The sequence below is a fragment of the Balaenoptera physalus genome (genome assembly GCF_965194825.1).
Source record: "Balaenoptera physalus genome assembly, chromosome: 10".
Taxonomy (NCBI): Eukaryota; Metazoa; Chordata; class Mammalia; order Artiodactyla; family Balaenopteridae; genus Balaenoptera; species Balaenoptera physalus.
Genome location: NC_138889.1, coordinates 31,996,863 through 32,015,456, shown reverse-complemented (window position 1 = coordinate 32,015,456; position 18,594 = coordinate 31,996,863). Strand labels below are relative to the sequence as shown.

General features: G+C 37.2%; 1 protein-coding gene across 2 annotated transcripts in view; it reads right to left on the bottom strand.

Moving 5' to 3' along the window:
- Positions 1-18,594, bottom strand: part of PDGFD (platelet derived growth factor D) — a 227,325-nt gene that overhangs the window by 64,871 nt on the left and 143,860 nt on the right. Inside the window, exons 2-3 of one of the 2 annotated variants that reach the window (XM_082410007.1) lie at positions 8,043-8,229; positions 4,774-4,954 (exon numbers count right to left, since the gene is read on the bottom strand). In XM_082410007.1, coding sequence (XP_082266133.1) covers positions 4,774-4,954; positions 8,043-8,229 — 368 coding nt within the window. Of the gene's footprint in view, positions 1-4,773; positions 4,955-8,042; positions 8,248-18,594 lie in introns of both variants that reach the window. The other variant, XM_082410008.1, reaches the window with a different exon arrangement.

Genomic DNA, 18,594 nt, shown 5'->3' with positions numbered 1-18,594 from the left:
TTATTAACTCACTGGTTTTATTCCTCCTTTTTCTTTGCATCCTCATCTTCTTTTCCATCCTCTTCCCTTTCTTCCTCTATTTAAAAAAATTATTTATAACGCAAAGCCATGATTCATGTGGCGTTTTAATCTCAATGGCAATCTTAACTGTGCCACTTGAAGTTAATTCAAACTGCAGAGATACACAGTTAAAAAATTGGTCATAAATTTGCTTTTTTATTTTAGAAAGTGTTTAGAATGGGTATTAGTAAATTCAACTTATGAAATAAACTAGAGTTTGTTAATAAAACAAAACAGTTTTGGAATAGCTTTCAAATAATTTAATTTTTTATTTTAATACAATATTGTAAATCATTTATCAATATATTTCAATTAAAAATTTATAAATAATTTTTGAATTTTTGAATTAAAAAATGTACTTTCCATTAAACACACACACAAATAAAAGGCTTTTTAAATATTTGTCACAATATACAATAAAATGCTTCTACCTTGGATGAAGGAGGTGAATTATGGTCAGACGTGTGTGTATATGTGTATGCACACACACACTGACAGCTGGGCTGTTTGTACAGGACTGCCAAGTTCATTTATCACCTGATGATATATTAATTATTATGCCAGTGATAATGATAACAATAAGAGCAGCAGATATTTGAGTAATTTACTAAGTTCCAGGCAGGGTGGCTTACAAAAGTTATCTAATTTAATCCTACAACTAGTTAATTGTGTGTCAGGCAGTGTTATCACCATCTTACAGATGAGAAAACTGAGCCTTTAGCCAGTGAGCAGCAGAGCTGAAATTCATATACCCATGCTTGCTGACTTCTTTGCACACCATCCATTGGGAGCCTTGTAATTGGACACCTTTCCAATAAACTACTTAATGGTCTTCCAAAAAAGATTCCTAACAATCCAATCCATCCATTCATTCCCCAATAAACTAGATTTGAGATGGGAGAGCTTAATTTATTTAGACAAACACATCTTGATAACAATGTGATAACATTATCCATTCTGCTTCATTATGCCCTCTGATGGTATCTATCCTCCTCAGCTGAGTGAAATTAGGAAAGAAAGCTGAGTAGGAGAGCAAAAAATTGAAATATGAAATTGAATCATATTTTCTCAGGAAGAGTCAATTCAACAAACACACTGTCTAGCCATGTATAAGGCACTGTGTGGAATACACACAGGATGTTTGTCCTACCCTCAAATAGTTCATTACCATTTATCTAGAGGGAATACATATATATATATATATATATATATATACGCACACACACACAATTTGTGATGGTAAAGGTAGGATCATTATCACCATTATTCATTGAGCACTTCCACTATATCCTAGGTGCTATGATAAGTATTTGCTATTAATTTAAAATCTCACACCAACTCCAATTATTATCCCCATTTTACGGATGTAAAACCAAAAGGTAAGAGACCCATTCTATATCACACTATTAGTAAACTGGGGAAATTTCCTTTGATCCAAAGTGTGCTTTACAGCAAAGCTCTGGTCCCCTATGGCTGTTCTGCCTTGCCCTAGGAAAGACTGTGATAGATGCTGTAAAAAAAAAAGTAGACAATTGAATTCCAAGCACACCAAACAAAATTGTAATATAAGAATAATTGCTAACCAAAAATAAGTGATCAAGATGTTAACGATTAGTCAGTCTCCCACACTTTGCTGGAGTGAAAAATTGACTAAAAATGTACACTAGACTTGGTATTCCAAAAACGTCATAAGCATGAACCACGTAGATGTGATTCCAGTGTAGTGGGCTCTTATGGTCCTGGGCACCTATAACTTACAGCCTCAGAGGAGGCCCTTGTACAACTGGAGAGTCACTAAGGTAGGAAGAAGAGAAATGTTTGATGGAAGACTGAGAGATAGAAAGGTAGAGATGAGAAGGGAGGTGGTCTTTACCTATCCAAATAGCTACTTGCCATTTTCTAAGAGCACTGTGATTGCTCGGGAACTATTGCTCAAATTTCCCCAGCACCTGCCATTCCTGAAAGGAGGGATTGCAAAACAGCTGCCTCCAAACTCTACAGGCTTTGTGGGCCTGTACAACATTTAAAAAATCATTATTTAAATACACTTAAAGAAGGCTTGCCGTCTTTTCCAGTTTTATGAGATATAATTGACATATGGCACTGTATAAGGTGTACAGCATAATGATTTGACTGACATACATCGGGGTTTGCCATTTTTAATCCCACTGTCTCCCTCTAATTTTATATCTGGCTCACTATGAATTTTAAGTCTGGGCTCTGTAGCATTTGAGTTCATAATCTCTGCTTTAAAGTTTCTCTGAGAAAAATTTAAACATGAATAAAATGACCATTCCAAAACATTGGTCAAGGCATAAATGATCCCTGTTGAACAAGAATCAAATGCAAGAGTTTATCAAAAAGCCACACAGATCTAGAGTTTATATACACCTGAAGGTTAAGCTCACTCTACCTCTTGGAATTCAGCCACCAAAGCACTTTGGCCCTAATTGATCATATTTAGTGCCAGAAGCCAATTAGGAGCGGAAAGAGAGCCTGGAGCTATTTTCAATGAATGCAGACCAAGAGGCTGTATAACAAAAAAGTTATGACTACCATCATTTCTAAAAACACAACTGAATGTACTAGTGGAGGTGAATAAGTAAGTGAGTGGGGTCATGCCGAACGGTTTACATCCATACTACAAAGGCTGTCCGATATTTCACTTAACATTGGCTAGGAAATGAGTGATGAACCTGCACTGTAACCCAAAGCACCTCAAACAAAAATATTCATTCTTCCCTAAATCCACACCTGCACTGCCTTTTTCTACAAAAAGGAGTTATTTTGCCTTAAAGATATGGTGTTAGAGTTAAGGTGTTTCTAACTGACTTATGGACCATTTAACTTAGTCATAACCAAAGCTTCACAAAAAGTATACACATGGGGCTTCCCTGGTGGCGCAGTGGTTGAGAATCTGCCTGCCAATGCAGGAGACATGGGTTCGAGCCCTGGTCTGGGAAGATCCCACATGCTGCGGAGCAACTGGGCCCGGGAGCCACAATTACTGAGCCTGCGCGTCTGGAGCCTGTGCTCTGCAACAAGAGAGGCCGCGGCGGTGAGAGGCCCGCGCACCGCGATGAAGAGGGGCCCCTGTTCGCCGCAACTAGAGAAAGCCCGCGCACAGAAACGAAGACCCAACACAGACAAAAATAAATAAATTAATTAAAAAAAAAAAAGTATACACATGAGCACTAACAGGCCTTGATATGTTAAGGGGAAAAAAGATCCTTCACTAAGCCATTCTGACACAGCACCATTCCAACATGCTGAGCCTGCTTTGTCCATGAACAATTGAGAACAGATGCATCACTGAACACATTAAAAGCAAAGACATGTAGAAACCAAAGGTTCACACTTCCACTTTAATGCTGAGCAGCACTGCGTGAGTGTGCAATAATGTATATCATGCTTGATGGATTATTTTCAAATTAAAACTGGAACCAGTATCACCACATGCTATTTTTTCATTTATAGTATTCTGATGTAGAATTCACTTTGTGTTTAACCACTCATCATAATGCAAAAAAAAAAAGAAAAAGAAAAAAGAAACCACATTAGATTAAAAAACCCAAGATTTTTCCTACTCTAAATTTAACTCATGAGAGGAAAAAAAAAAAAACCCAAATTGACTCCATTTGTAGAGTACTACAATACTGTTCTGTTCGGCATCCACACTTTGAAAAGGGATAGCAATAAACTGAATGAGAGTTAAAGACGTTGCCAGGAGAGCAAAAGGCAATATGCTACGAACAACTGAAGGATTCAGGGATATTTAATGTATCCTAAACGTAATGTATAGGCAAAATTATCCCAATATCCCCCTGGGCTTCTCTGTAACACCCAGTACTTCTGTCTTATTATCATTCTCAGTTGTTATGGCTTCTAATTGTCATTTCCACCAGACTATCAGCTCCAGCAGGTTCAAGAACCCTGTCTTCTTGCTTGCCTTTGTATCTACTACACCTATCAGAATATTTGTCAATAAGAAGGAACTTTATATTGTTCTACTAATGAATGACTGAGTAAAGAAGACCCATGACCATGGGTGACCCAACAACTAGACTTAACTACAAGGTAGATTATGCCGCAATATGAGGTTGAAGATTTTCTAATAGTTAGAACCACATAAAGTTGGAAATGGCTGCTGAGGTGTTTAAGTAGAGGTGAGACCACAAATAAGCATGGGTGTAGTAAACAAAAATCAAACCTTGGGTCCTGAATTATACCTTCCAATTCTTAAGATACTTGCTAACCCTGAGGCTCTATGATTATAACATAGGCCCTTCCCAAATTTGAGTCAAAATTTAAACTAAAATCATTGGCAGTCTTCTGTGATTAGAATTACATAGACAATTTTTCATACCAAGAGGTTCAATTCTCACTTACCTTCTCTTTGGCTGTACATTTATTTTGCTCCAGTTGAATCAAAGGCAATATGGTATATGCTTTACTATAAACTATTTTACTTTTTCTATTCACTACGCTTTCTTTCAAAATGCATGGGCCCAAGCATTGACTTAACAGAGCTAAAATGGCATTTCTCACTAAAGAAGGCTTTAACATTTTGGCCACAAGGCAGGGACAAAGCATACCATAGACAATTAACACAGTTCATTCACTCTCACACCACTGAATTTAATCACAGAAAACGATCTCTATACTTCATGTAACCGTGTCTGCTTTTAATCATAGGGTGGTTAAGCTACTTACCACAACAGAATAATAAATCTTGAATCCAGGTTTAGCCACAAAGTAGTCATCAGACTTGAATGTTATTTTAATCTGGTTTGTTCTTGATGTTATCCTTGGAGGAACTTCCTTGTGTCCACACCATCGTCCTCTAATAACGGTGCTGGTTTCAGATATATCTTCAACTTCCACAAAATCATACCTAGTACCAATTTGACATAAACTTTGATTAAACTAGACTTTGAAATTCATACTTTCACTGAGAAATTGAAACTAACATATGTGATCTCTCATGACCTATCATCTGAAATGAAAATTATAACCTACAGATATTTTAGAAGGAAAACTCGTTTTTGGATTAGGTTTCTCAAATTCAAACTTCAACAATCTATTCTGAGGAAACACCCTTACACACTTTTAGCCGTAACTCTTCCTAAATCGTCAAAAATCAAAATGGGCTACTTTCTGAGCATCTGGCTCATAACGTTTTCCTGGAAAAACTAACAAGTATAATCTATTGTCATACTTTAGGAGATGTAGCTCTAATTATATACCCAAATATTTACTATATCAAGTTTTTAAACAAATTCCCACTTTGAATTAATTTACCACATCCAGTGTTTCCTTAAGAAAGGAAATGATCTATGCCTATACAGCACATAAAATCAGCACTCTCACTGTAGAAAATAAATGGTAAAATAAAATAAAAGACTATTTTCTCTTTCTGGAAACTGTCTTTTGGAAGGATCGTATCATAAACTATGACATTTATCATAATGGAAACACATGACTTTGAGGAGGGATGTGCGCTAGCCAATATTGGAAATATCTGGGCTGTGTGTGAATGAGGGTAAGACCATGGGTTCACCACTGGCACTAGTCAGAGAAACACAGAATCCCAGGATTGAAGAAGACAGGAGAGGCGTTTCAGATATTCCACAGAGTCGTCTGAATCCTCAAAGTCCCTCCACAGCACCTCACTTTTTCATCACATAATAGGACATCTTCAGTGACCAAGCTGACATCTTCTAGGGATCATTTATATTCTATTTTCAGACACCCAAGATCTTAAAACATTCTGCTTGAGAGCCGAACTCTGTGCCTTTCAGTTCCGGGCATCCGGGTCTCACTCCTCCAATCTACCTCTCCTCAAATGACTTCAGATGCTAAAGTCACAATGCAAACGAGCACTCAGGGTGAGTCTTCAAGGTGAACAGTGGCAGAAGTCTCATATCTATTTTATATTTTCCTGTCACGATTGCCAAAAGGAATCAGCATGAGAACCATCACGTCTGAATATGAAGAAAATCCAATACAACTTTACTGGTCTTACCCACGCACCTCAGAGCTCTTATTGGATCAGGCAGGGTGATCTAAGGAGGAGGCGAGCATAATAAAATGGTTACTAAATTTCATTGACAGTGATTTGTGAGGCCTTTATGTCCTTTGCCTCAGTTTCCTAATGAGCAAAATAAGAAGGTTTATGTAATTCTACCAGCTGAATATCTCTTGGGTGCTATGTAAATTAACTACTTAATATACGGTGTTGAAAAGTGAAAAGCACTAAGAAAGAATCGCTATTCCGGCAATAAAATATTACAATGTAAACATCAAGGAGGTTTGGAACAGATGGGAGGAAATCAATTGCATTTCATTTTATATACAATATATGTGAATCATATTTATTGCACAAAGCAAGAATATACTTGGAACTTTGTTAATAATGCAAGAGGTCACTTTTGTTTTTTAAAAAACACAACATCAGCACAATTTTTACTCTGGGTCTGAAGTCAAAAGAGCACCATTTTGGTTCAGGGAGGGTCCTGAGGCAGTTCTCTGATCTGCCTCTTTCCCTGCTTCCTCTCCCCTTTACCTCTTACTTCTCTACCTCCCTCCATAAATTTTTAGGAGCAACTTGATTTGATGAAGGGTCTGGAAAAGAAACCATCCTAACTTCCTCTCCTAGTTTTAAGGTCAGGATGCCAAAAGGACTCAATTACTACCAGATCAAAATCCTGCTCTGCAGTGGAGACCAGTGTCTCTTCAATGACATCAGCTTTAATAATCTTTTTTTTTTAAATAGCTTTATTGGAGTATAATTGCTTTACAATGTTGTGTTAGTTTCTGCTGTACAACAAAGTGAGTCAGCCATAAGTATACATATATCCCCATAATAGTGGCTTTTCATTTGTTTCCAAGGTCTTTTTTTTTTTGAACACAGAAAATGAGTTCTCCCTTTCAAGGTTGAAAAGACACAAGGTCTCCTCAAGCTTATTCTCTTTGTAAATATTAACTGGCTCTTCCTGCATGTATTCATCTCTGCTTTCAGGCATACATTACCCTCTATGGTCCTAGAAAGTAACGGTCACTGCTGTTATTCTTGAAAAAACAGCAACATAATAAAAGCTGTCAGCACAATAGACATGCAATAAAGGACAGCCAAATTTGAAGTACCCAATTTTTATTATTCAAAGTAAAACCTGCTGAAAGAATTTAGCAGTTTAGTAGTAGTTCATTGGCAATGCAGAACAAGTTCGTGCAGTAAAGTACAGAAAGGAAAAAGAAAATCCTCTGCATCTTACACATGCTAATTAAGTGAATAAGATGCTGTGAGCGGACAATTCAGAGAACAACAGCCAGGGCTTTCTCTGATAAACATGCTAAGAAGGGAGAAGATTATCAGGCGCAGCTTTCATCTTCTGCTGACCCAGAAACTACAGGAAGAAACAGACCTCTAAGGAGCACACTGATCCTGGGAGGTTGCCTTCTCTTCCTTCTTACACATATCTGAGGCCTTAAAATTACGATTTCAGGTAAGGACCTGACAGGGTCCTTGCCATCATCATCTCCCAGTGCTGGGTCAGTTCCTGGAGTTCAGCAGGGGAATACACTCCTTAAGCCCTGGCAGGCTTGCACCAGAGCCATGTGACATGGTGCAGGTGACCCGGAATATTGGAGGCATCTACCTGCTCACAAAGGTTGTTCTAGGCCTGGCCAAGATAGGGGCCCCCAGATTCCCCCCTTCTCTGGGAGTCACACAGCCTGGCTCTGACAATTGCAGGAGTGAGTTTCTGTGAGTCATGCCAGGTTACCAGGCTTTCTGCAGAGGCAGTCTGCGCTCCAATTTATTTCGTCCATTAGGACTGACATAAAGGCTTTTTGAAAAAGAAGTCGAGTATCTCGGATAGGTCCGGAGGGCCCAAAAGAGAAGTCTGATGTGATGTTTTAAATCTGTCTTTTTTTTTCCACCTTGGAATTTTACCCTAAAATGGATTTTATTTCCCACTTACCTACAGATATCATTTTCCGCTTCCTCTAATCCAAACTGATTGTCAAAGGCTAGCTGTATCCTTGTTTTCTCCTGGGAATGGAGCCGCCAGGTCAGAAGCAGGTTCCTGGGGTAGCTGTTTGGGAAGCGGGGACTCTGCACATGGCCGTGTCCTGTCACCTGGATGGTTTCATCTCTTCGGTACAAGTCTGTGAGGTGATTGCTCTCTGTTAGTAGTCACAACTTGTAGAAATTAGTATGTTGCTCCAATTACAGGAAAGCAAAAAAAGAACAGTTTAAAACACATCACATTTCAAAGCACTTCTTGATTTTGTTTAAAAACATAAGGCCAAATGGCAGCCTTGTGGTTAAACAAACAACATCCATATTTTTTCTATTATCCCCTACCTCCCCAAATTCTTCATAAATCTAGACTTGATGCCTAATATTTTGTACTTTGGGAGCTCTCTTAACATCATTTTTGACAAGCAAAATTAATGATTATCTCAGAACTCAAGCTCATTTCAATTAGAATTAAAATTGAGCAAATAATTTCAAATAGTTCATCCGTCTTCTTTTCCATGTAATACAGCTGACCCTTGAGCAACACGGGTTTGAACTGTGTGGGTCCGTGGATTTTTTTCAATAAATACATATATGTACTGTAAATGTATTTCCTCTTCCTTATGATTTTCTTAACAACATTTTCTTTTTTCTAGTTCACTTTATTGTAGAATACAGTATATAATACATATAACATACAAAATATGTGTTAATCAACTATTTAACAGTAAGGCTTCTGGTCAACAGTAAACTATTAGTAGTTAAGTTTTGGGAAAGTCAAAAGTTATATGTGTATTTTTGACTGTGTGGGGTATTGGCACCCCTAAACCTCACTTTGTTCAAGGGTCAACTGTACAAACAAACATTTTTTTTTTCATTGACAATGTAACAGTATATCTTCAATGATTAGCCCAGGAGATACTCAATAAATATTGTTGAATGAATGAACAACTGAGTGAAAAACAAATTAAAAGAATCTAATGATGTTTAATGACCATTTATTTTATAATCAAATGACATTTTCCAGTTGTTTCTCCATCATAAAAATCATACTTTTTTGGCCTTCGTTTTTGGTGACTTAAAATAGTTCCAATTCTAATTCTATTTTCCATATGTTGTATAATAAAGAACTTGTCTGATCTTTGTCCTGGGTTCCTAAAAGGGAACTTCTAAACCCTTAACATTTCCCAAGTGATGCAAGTGTCTTTGTTATTCATGGTAGGCCCCTGGGGCCATACCTGATTTTATGCTAATGAGGTGATTCTCTGTGGGCCCTTAAATAGTTTCAGGATGGGGACTGGCTATAACAGAAAGACCAATCATGTGGCTTTGAGCTCTGATATCAGCCTGACTTCCCAACCTCCCTGGAGGTAAGAGGCCTTGGAGCCCTAGCCTGTTGCCACCAATTCAATCAATCATGTCGACAGAATGAAACCCTTATAAAAACTCTCGTCACTGACTCTTGGGTAAGCTTCCTGGTCCGTGATACACACTGATGTGCTAGGAGGGTGACATGTCCTGAGGACATGAAGCTTCATGATTCGGACCTTCCCAGTCCTCACCCTACAAGTGTCTTTATTTGGCTGGTCCTGATTTGTACCCTTTATCGTAAAACTGTAATTGTAACTATAGTGCTTTCTTGAGCTCTATAAGTTGTCCTAGCAAATTATCAAACTCGAGGGGCTTATAGGCAACCCTGAATTTATAGCCAGTTGGTAAAGAGTATGGGTAACCTGGGTACCTCACAATTTTCAGCGGGTGACTGAATTACAGTCTTGTAGGGACTTGGCTCTTAAGCTATGAAATATGACCTGACTCCAGGTAGTTTGCTTCAGAATTGCACCATACAGTGAACGCATTTTTCCTATCTCCCAATGTCCAGAGTTCTTTGCACTTGAGATTTTGACTTTTTAGGCCCCTCTGTAAGCAGAACTGCAGCCACAGTCTATTTATGTCCTTCTGCAAAGAGTTTACTCCGAAGCCTATAATTCAATGAGCTTAGTCAGGGAGGCCTAAATTGCTGGTGGAAACCACTGAAAGGTTGGGCTGCGGAGGGTGGTTGTTAAAGCTTCCAAAATAAGAGAAGGAGAGTGAACAAGGAATCAGAATGTGAAATGCAAAGGCTTCTCTCCCTTTTACAAATGTTCCGGTATGTATGAGAATTTCAACTTTTATTATTATTTTTTTTTTTGGCTAATTCAGTGTTTAATGTGTTGTGCTTGCCCAGCTAGCCTTTGTGTGGGAGACAGTCTTAGGAAGAGCAAAGGTGGCTGGAGGAGCTGATGTCCCCACTTCCTGCATCTCGACTAGGAGATCAGAGCACTGGCTCTGCAGTCATGTCACCGTGCTCTGGTCCCAGAGCTAATGCTCTTAACTTCTGTGTAAGAGAAGGTAGTTTTCCTTCTTAGTCTGAAATTTGCTAGAGGCAATTTGAGATTCTTTGCTATCTGTAATCCACTTTGACTTCTGAATCCCATTGTTTATATATAATTTATAACTTCATGCCAAATTCAGGGCTATTCTTAGCAGAAGAGTTGTAATGAATTATAGATACAGAGAGCAACCTATCAGGTTAAACCTGAGATAGCTACCAAGTGTTATATACAAAGTCACATTCCTGAATGAAGGCATTTACTTTGGTGTTCCAATAGTAACTGACATTTATGGAGCAATAATTGTGTGCCAGGCATTCCAATAAGTTGTTTAAATTATTTCATTTAATCCTCACAACAACTCTATGCAATCAGTAATATCCCCACTTCACAAAGGAGGCTCAGAGAGTTTAAGAAACTTATGACCTCAGGGCACAAAGCAGGTGGTGAAATCAATATCTGACCCTAGACAGTCTATCTTCAGCAAACACACTCTTAACCAGAACACTGTACTAGTTGTTAAACTATAAAAATATGAAATATGTCATTTTTCATAGAGAGGGAATAATTTTGATTTATGTTTATATGGCAAGAATATAAGTTCTTATTTTATATTTTAATACAGAAGGAGGTTCACATCCTCATAACTTTGAGTTATGCATTGGATGTTTTTTAAAAAGCGAATTAAAATGAAAGGGAAAAAGCCAAAATGTTTTGTCTATCCTGTCCCTAAACCTTTAAGCAAACTCAGCTCGCCCAACCAAGTATCCCGGGAGCTCATGAAATCACTGCAGGCACTATTACTTACTCTGGGATTCATCTAGAACAACTGTTGTTCTCAAAGTGTGGTCCCCAGATGAGCATCATCACCTGGGAGCTTGTTAGAAATGTAAATTATCAGGCCCCATCCCAGACCTACCGAAGCAGAAATGCTGGAGGTGGAGCCCAGCACTACTGTTTTAATAAGCCCTCCAGGTGATTCTGATGCTCCCAAAAGTATGAGAACCACTGACCATCTCATACCTTCTAGTCTTCTGCTTCTTATTCTTGATTTCCCTGGCTCCTTCACTGCCTTGCTTTGACTTCATACCTCACATCTGATTTTTCTTCTTACCTCCCTGACTGATGATCTATCTTGGATTCACTTTCCTGTCTTTGACCTTGAAACCTTCTCTGGGGCATCGTTTTTGATACACAGTGACCTAGGGTAAGAGCTACGTACCTTAGTGTCTTTGACCCCTTATCTAACTTTCCCCATTTCATGGAATAGTCATTCCTGGTCCTAATAGATGCATTTGGTAATCATCGTCACAAATTATGTGCAAGAAGAAATGAAATCACAATAATGGTAGTACTTTTATTTCTTCTTCTCAGATCATAATATTATCTGTGACAACATAAGATCCAAAGGGTAAATGCTGAGTTATTAGAAGGGTTAAAATATTTCATCAATGATTCCATGGAAACAAATAATGATATCTCTGCAGACTGTGCCACCTCACACAAATTCAGTGGACAGTGAACAGTACAGAAATACTCATTTGTCCCACTGTCTCCATAAGACATCCAGGAGCCAGCAGCATGACTGATAGTCACAAACCCAATGTACCGCAGCTAAAAGCCAAAAGCAAAGAATGGTCATTGCGTCAGGAAATGCCTAACTTGCAAAGGGATTTATTATAACATTTCATTTGTAAAATGGCTGTTTCATGATCATACCATACATCCTAGGAACAATGTTTGCCCAGAAATGTAGGTTGAGTGTTATATAAACCAAACAGTACCACTTCTGCTGCTAAACAACCACAATGTGACCACTTAATTTTTGTGGGGTGCAATATAGTTTACAAGCATCCAATTTTGTAAGTCTATCGTAAATATAAGTTGACAAAAAGTAAATATCATTGCAGTAATTATCATTGCTTTCATTCTGCTTTTTTCTTTTAAATTTAATTTTTTTATATTACTTTAACAGGTAATGAAACCAACACACAGAAGTTAAAGTGATTTGCTGTAAGTCAAAAGAATGGAAGAGTGGTCTGTGGAAGAGTGGAGTCTTGAATTCAGCTCCATCATGTTCTAGTTCTGGTTACTTTCCCCACTACAACAAAGAGCAGCATCAGACACACCATGCCATCTTTCTGGCTAAGAGTTTAGGGGGCTGGGCTAACATGACACTTAAGATTTTTTTCAGGTCTAAATGACATGACAACTCAACAATCTTCTTTCAAGAAGACAGAACTGCCAGTGGTTTGACTGTGACTAACAGACATGAGTGAGGCAATAATGAGACAAGGGAACCTGAAATCCAAAATCTTCAGCGGGCTAAACAGACACTTTTCCCATATAACAATGGTAGTATATACAGTTGTATGCTGTCATTGCTGTCATCTAAAATAAGGGTACAAATGGATATTTCTTTTTTTTAAATTTTGTTTTCTTTTTTTTAAATTTATGTATTTTTTGGCTGCGTTGGGTCTTTGTTGCTGCGTGTGGGCTTTCTCTAGTTGCAGCGAACAGGGGCTATCTTCGTTGCGGTGCACGGGCTTCTCATTGCGGTGGCTTCTCTTGTTGTGGAGGACTGGCTCTAGGCACGTGGGCTTCAATAGTTGTGGCACGTGGGCTCAGTAGTTGTGGCTCATGGGCTCTAGAGCACAGGCTCAGTAGTTGCGGCACAAGGGCTTAATTGCACCATGGCATGTGGGATTTTCCCAGGCCACGGCTCAAACCCGTGTCCCCTGCATTGGCAGACAGATTCTTAACCACTGCACCACCAGGGAAGTCGCACAAATGGATATTTCAACAAGTTGTTCAAACATATATATGAAAAACTTTCTTATCAACTAGAAAAGTGCCCCTGGCACATAACTGGCCACTTAGCCTATCAATTTGTGCTGAACACATTGTGGAGGAATGTAAATAAATCTTTTAGTGTAGACACAACATATTCTATGTTTTGCTTTTTTTAAAATTTAAGTAGCGGCTTCTCTCTGAGGCTGGTTATGTATAAGGATTAAAAAAAAGATACTAAAAGATGCTTTATAATTTCTTTGAAAGTTTCATAGGAAAGTAAAAAAAAAAATTATATGCAGAATATTACATGTCTTGAGGGAAAGGACTATGTCTTGTTTACCAACGTAACCCCAGAGCCTCACCAGTCTGGGCATATGGAGACTTTCAAAATAGATCTGTTAAATACATACGTAGATGAATGGTTACTGCAAATAATGCATATGCAGAGCTCTTAAACACTGAAAGGCATTTTGAGGTAAGATAACAAATAAAAGGCAGTTTTATCAGAAATAAAGTTGAAAAATACCCAAATATTTTATTTCTAAGAAATTTAATTTTGATGTAGCTGGTGTGCCTTATATTTGTGGGAACACATTTAGCATGAACATTAAAGGACTATTTTGGAAAGAGTTCCATTGAAATGATCCTGCTTGCCATCTGGCTCAGCCATCAATTATAAAATAACTGCCTCTTTTTCTGCACTATTTCTATCAAAACCTATACTACCAGGCTCACCAGCGTCAATCCACACCACCCTTTAAAAAGCTGTGACCAAGACAGAAGAGAAGAAGAATGCTGGACTAAAGCATTTAGTTTGTTTGTTGCTATAGCTGGGATCTACTCTCGGATCTATCCAGCAATATATGAAATCAGGTGACTGACTAGATCCCCCAGGTTCTCATCCTATGCAACCGTCTAATTTAGAATAGCAAGCTCAGCAAGACTAATCAAGAGTCAGGCCTGTGACTGCCTAATGCACTATTATTATTATTACTAAATTACCTCTAATAATCTTTGCACTCTCCCTCAGCTAATGACATCTTATACAAAAGTGTCCTAGAACGCAAAATAGTACCTTCATTGGCGAGACATCACGCAGTGTATTGTTGAAGAGGGAAAAAGAAACAAGGGAGAGATGGAGAACATAAAGGAGAGTAGGGCAGGAGTCCCTAATTTTAAAATGAATAAGTCAATTTGTAGAACAGACCCTAAAATACACAATTAGGATTAAACTGAATTTAATTAGATAATTTTTCATAAATTATCTCCTAACTTAAAAAGCGCAGGGCTGGAGTCTCACCCTGTGAGCTGCTAAAGGTGAAAATTAGACTTCGTTAACAATGTTAGTTTAAAAATCAGCATGAAAGCATTTTCAACATTTTTTTCCTCAGTGTTTCCTGAGGACTGAAGCTTGCAATCAATGAACTAAATTCCTCCTGGGACTGCCAGCGGGCCAATCTTCATTAAGGAATTTTTGGTTAACACCTGGCCCATGGTCTGGCAAGAACCAATCTTCCAAAAGCCTGGAACAGCTCTCTAAAAACAACCATTCCCTGTGCTCACTCTGCTTTTAAGCAACTCAAGAGCAAAGCTGATTAAACGTCAGACATTTATTTAGAATTCTCTAGCAGAGATTTTTCTAAGAACTCAGTAGTAATACAAAACCTTTCTGTTTATAAAGGTTTGAGGAGGAGGGAGTTGGTTGTTTGCCAGTTACATACCTTTTTATTTTTAATTATAATTCCCTTTCGCACAAACCAAAGTGTTAATGTTTTATAAACAAACTTCCTCAGAGTAACAATTTAGAGATATTTTTGGAGAGTAATCAATTGATAAATCCCTGAGCTCAAAATTATTCTTCTTTAAAAATCTGAGTCCATCAAAAAAGAAAAAAAGAGTATCGTAAAGTCCTTTTGAACATTTTCCAGTAACAGTCACCAGCAGTGTAGTAATGCCCAAAGCACTACATTGATATTTATTATTCCTCACCTCACTAGATCTTTTAAGGAACAAGGATTGGTCTTGTTATTTATTGTACAACAGTGAGCAATTATACTCTTTCCTTCAAAACCACTTGTATTTTATAGGTAGATTATAGAAGTGATCATAAAATTACATTAAAATGGAAATAATTTTTGGTCTAAGGTTTTAGAAAATTAAAATCAGTTAAAATAAAGATTGCCCTAAATTAACTATGCTGTATTTTATCACATTAAGATAATTCAAATTAATTAATTCTGATAGTTCTCTTCTACTATAGTCTCTTTGTGTTGTGATGTTGTTTACATGTAAAGGATGTGAAAAAAATGAAACAATAACATTCGGAACTGTGGCAGATGGGGAAGGGCAATGTTGAACAGCATGACAGAGAGTATCATAGATTAGGCTGCTGAAGAGCAAGGTCTTTTCAATCATACCAACTTAACACACCCAGAAAACAAGACAACCCTAATGACAAAAATATCTGCTTTTCCCACTGCCAACATAGCTCAGAGATATAGGAAGGTAACAGGCAAAACAGAAAGAAAAGTCATTCCCAGAAAGCAGTAGATTTAGTATTTCTTCTAGAAAACACTTAATATAGGAAAACCAACATTCTTAGAAACATTGTCAAGGAAAGCTACTTAAAGTATGAACTCTGATTATTCTCAAAGAGTGAGAATTCTCTGAAATTATTTTACAGGGTAAGTTTCAGGAAGATGTAATCAGTCCAACAAAGCTGACATGGAATTGAACAGTGTGCAACAGAGAAGCTGACCCTGAAATACCCTAATGTTTAAAAGCTTGATTTGTGTGGCAAAGACAAAACATTTTGTTAATCACATCTGACTAAAGGGCTCATCAATTCCTAAGAGAAAACTAACTGGGAGTTAATATAAGAATCACATGGTTTATTATTTGTGGTATATATATATACACACACACACACACACACACACACACACACATACATACATACAAATTTATATTTATTATTAAAATATAAATTAACATATTATTTAACATGTATATTAGTTATATCTCATATATACATATAAACAAACTATGTATATCTATAATTGTACTTAAATGTTTATTAACCTATATGGCTTTAGTGCTATTTATAGACTCAGTCATTTTTCATTACCAGATTTCACTGAATTCCAGAACAATTTTTTCACATATTAATATTTCAAAATGGAGAAATACCCTATGATTACTATTGAAAGTGACTGTCCAGCTGTTAGAAAGTAGAGCAAATTGGGACACAGCTGTCATAGCTTTTGTGTGTGCAAATCTAGTAATGCTCAGGAGATAACTGTTCATCTGATTTCAACCTCAGATATTTTCACTAGTAGCACCATATGTAAGATGAATTATAGCTTATATTTGGATATCTTATTGTCATTTAAAATGCCTTTATAAAAGTTGCACTATGATGCAGCACTAAAATAAAAAATAGTTTTTGTGCATATAAATGAGTAAGAAAAAAGGTGATAAATATAAATACAATAAAAAATGGAGGAATGGTATCTCATCCTCATTCTCTTGTAAAGAAATAATCAAGTACTTTATAGGACCAAAGCTAAGATGCATACAAGTAAATAAAGCTGAATTTTGATTTGTCATTGAGATTCAAGGAAACAAATTCCCTTCCCACCTCAGACAGAAAAAATAAAGGCAGTAGAAATGACTACATATCTCAGAATAGATCAAAGAATTGTCAAAGCTATTAGATATTAATGCAAACAATTCATGTACTGTGATAGTGATAAACATCTATATGTCAAAAGCCAGTGACTTTCAAGATAGTTGTTTAATATGTAACTCACTTCAATCAAAAATGATACAACAATTAATTAAACAGAAAATGCATATGAATACCCAGTATTCTTCAATGTTCTTTAAAATTCTTTTGGGCCCTAAAAGTGCTAAGCTAAGCACATCAAGATCTCTCTCTCTCTCTCTCTCTCACACACACACACACACACACACACACACACACACACACACATTCACACACACACACACACATTCACACACACACACACACACACACACACACACAGAAGTTACAAAAAAGGTCATGTTACCTTGAAACTATGTGTCAATGCTGAAGGCCAAGTAATTTGAAGACTTTTGAGACAATTCAAAAAGCCTTGTACTTGGATTTTCACTGAGATAATAAAAAGCGGCCTTTTACTTTAATGGCTAAATTCATGCTATTATTTTTTTTAAAAAAGAGTTTTGTGTACATTCCATGTGGATCTCTTTTCCCCACAAAAGCTATTAGTAAATCAATGTTGGGTTTCACAATGGAGAGCATTTTAGAATGAGATGAGACTTTTTTGTTTCCTCATCAAATCTCATGCTATCAAGTCTCTTCAATATTGTTACCTGGTCTGGTGAGCCTCCTCCATGGATTCTTCCCTTGAACTACGTACAGTCATAGAGTAGTATTAGTCATGAGAGGTGAAATCATGCTGGCATAAGTCTCAGTGGTTTTAATAATAAAATTTTATTTCCTACTCACACTGCATGTCTACTTTGGGTTGATAGGGCTCTGCCTCCTGTTTTCTCACTCTGGGACCTGAGCTAATGAGGCATCGTTATTGTAAAATTAACAGTCATGGCAGAGGGAAATCAGAAGATGAAGAATTGCCCATCAGTTTTTAAAATACTTCTGTTTACGTTTCACTGTCCAAAGCTAATCACCTGGCCAGACCTTTACTTCTACCAGAGCGGGTAACTGGAAGAAAGGGAGAACTGGAAACTGACGAACAGTGTTGGTGGCCACTGCAGTGGTTTACTTGCTTCCCACATACTGAAGTGATGGCTTGACTCATCTTGTTTTCCAACTGGCAGCGTGATCTATCCATATACTAAATAACATCTCATTGTTATTTTACTATAAATCATTTCAATGATGGTGGGAGACATGGTCAGGAGAGAAAAATAAGGGCAGAGGATTCATAGATGAAGACTTTATGACTACAGGGGCAGAAAAATTATGCTGAGGTGCCAGAAAAGATATTTGAGTAAGTGTCCTTGATTTTCTTTAAAACTTGTCTTGTTAGAGATGGCAAATAGTTTACCCAGTAGGTAAACTCAAAGGTAATGGCTTCCTGCAGTACTATCTTAAAAAGGGTTCTGAACTTGTTTCTATATTAAATGGGGAAAAATGGAAATGATTAACAATGTCTAGTATAGGCCAAGAGACAGAATGGTATCCCTTGCTTATATCATTGATTTTAACACTGAATCATATTCTATATCTCTTTGTTACTTTATATTTACCTTTCTCTTCCTTGTTCAACAAGATTATAAATTTCTGGATAGTATTATTATTCACAGTGGGTATCTGAT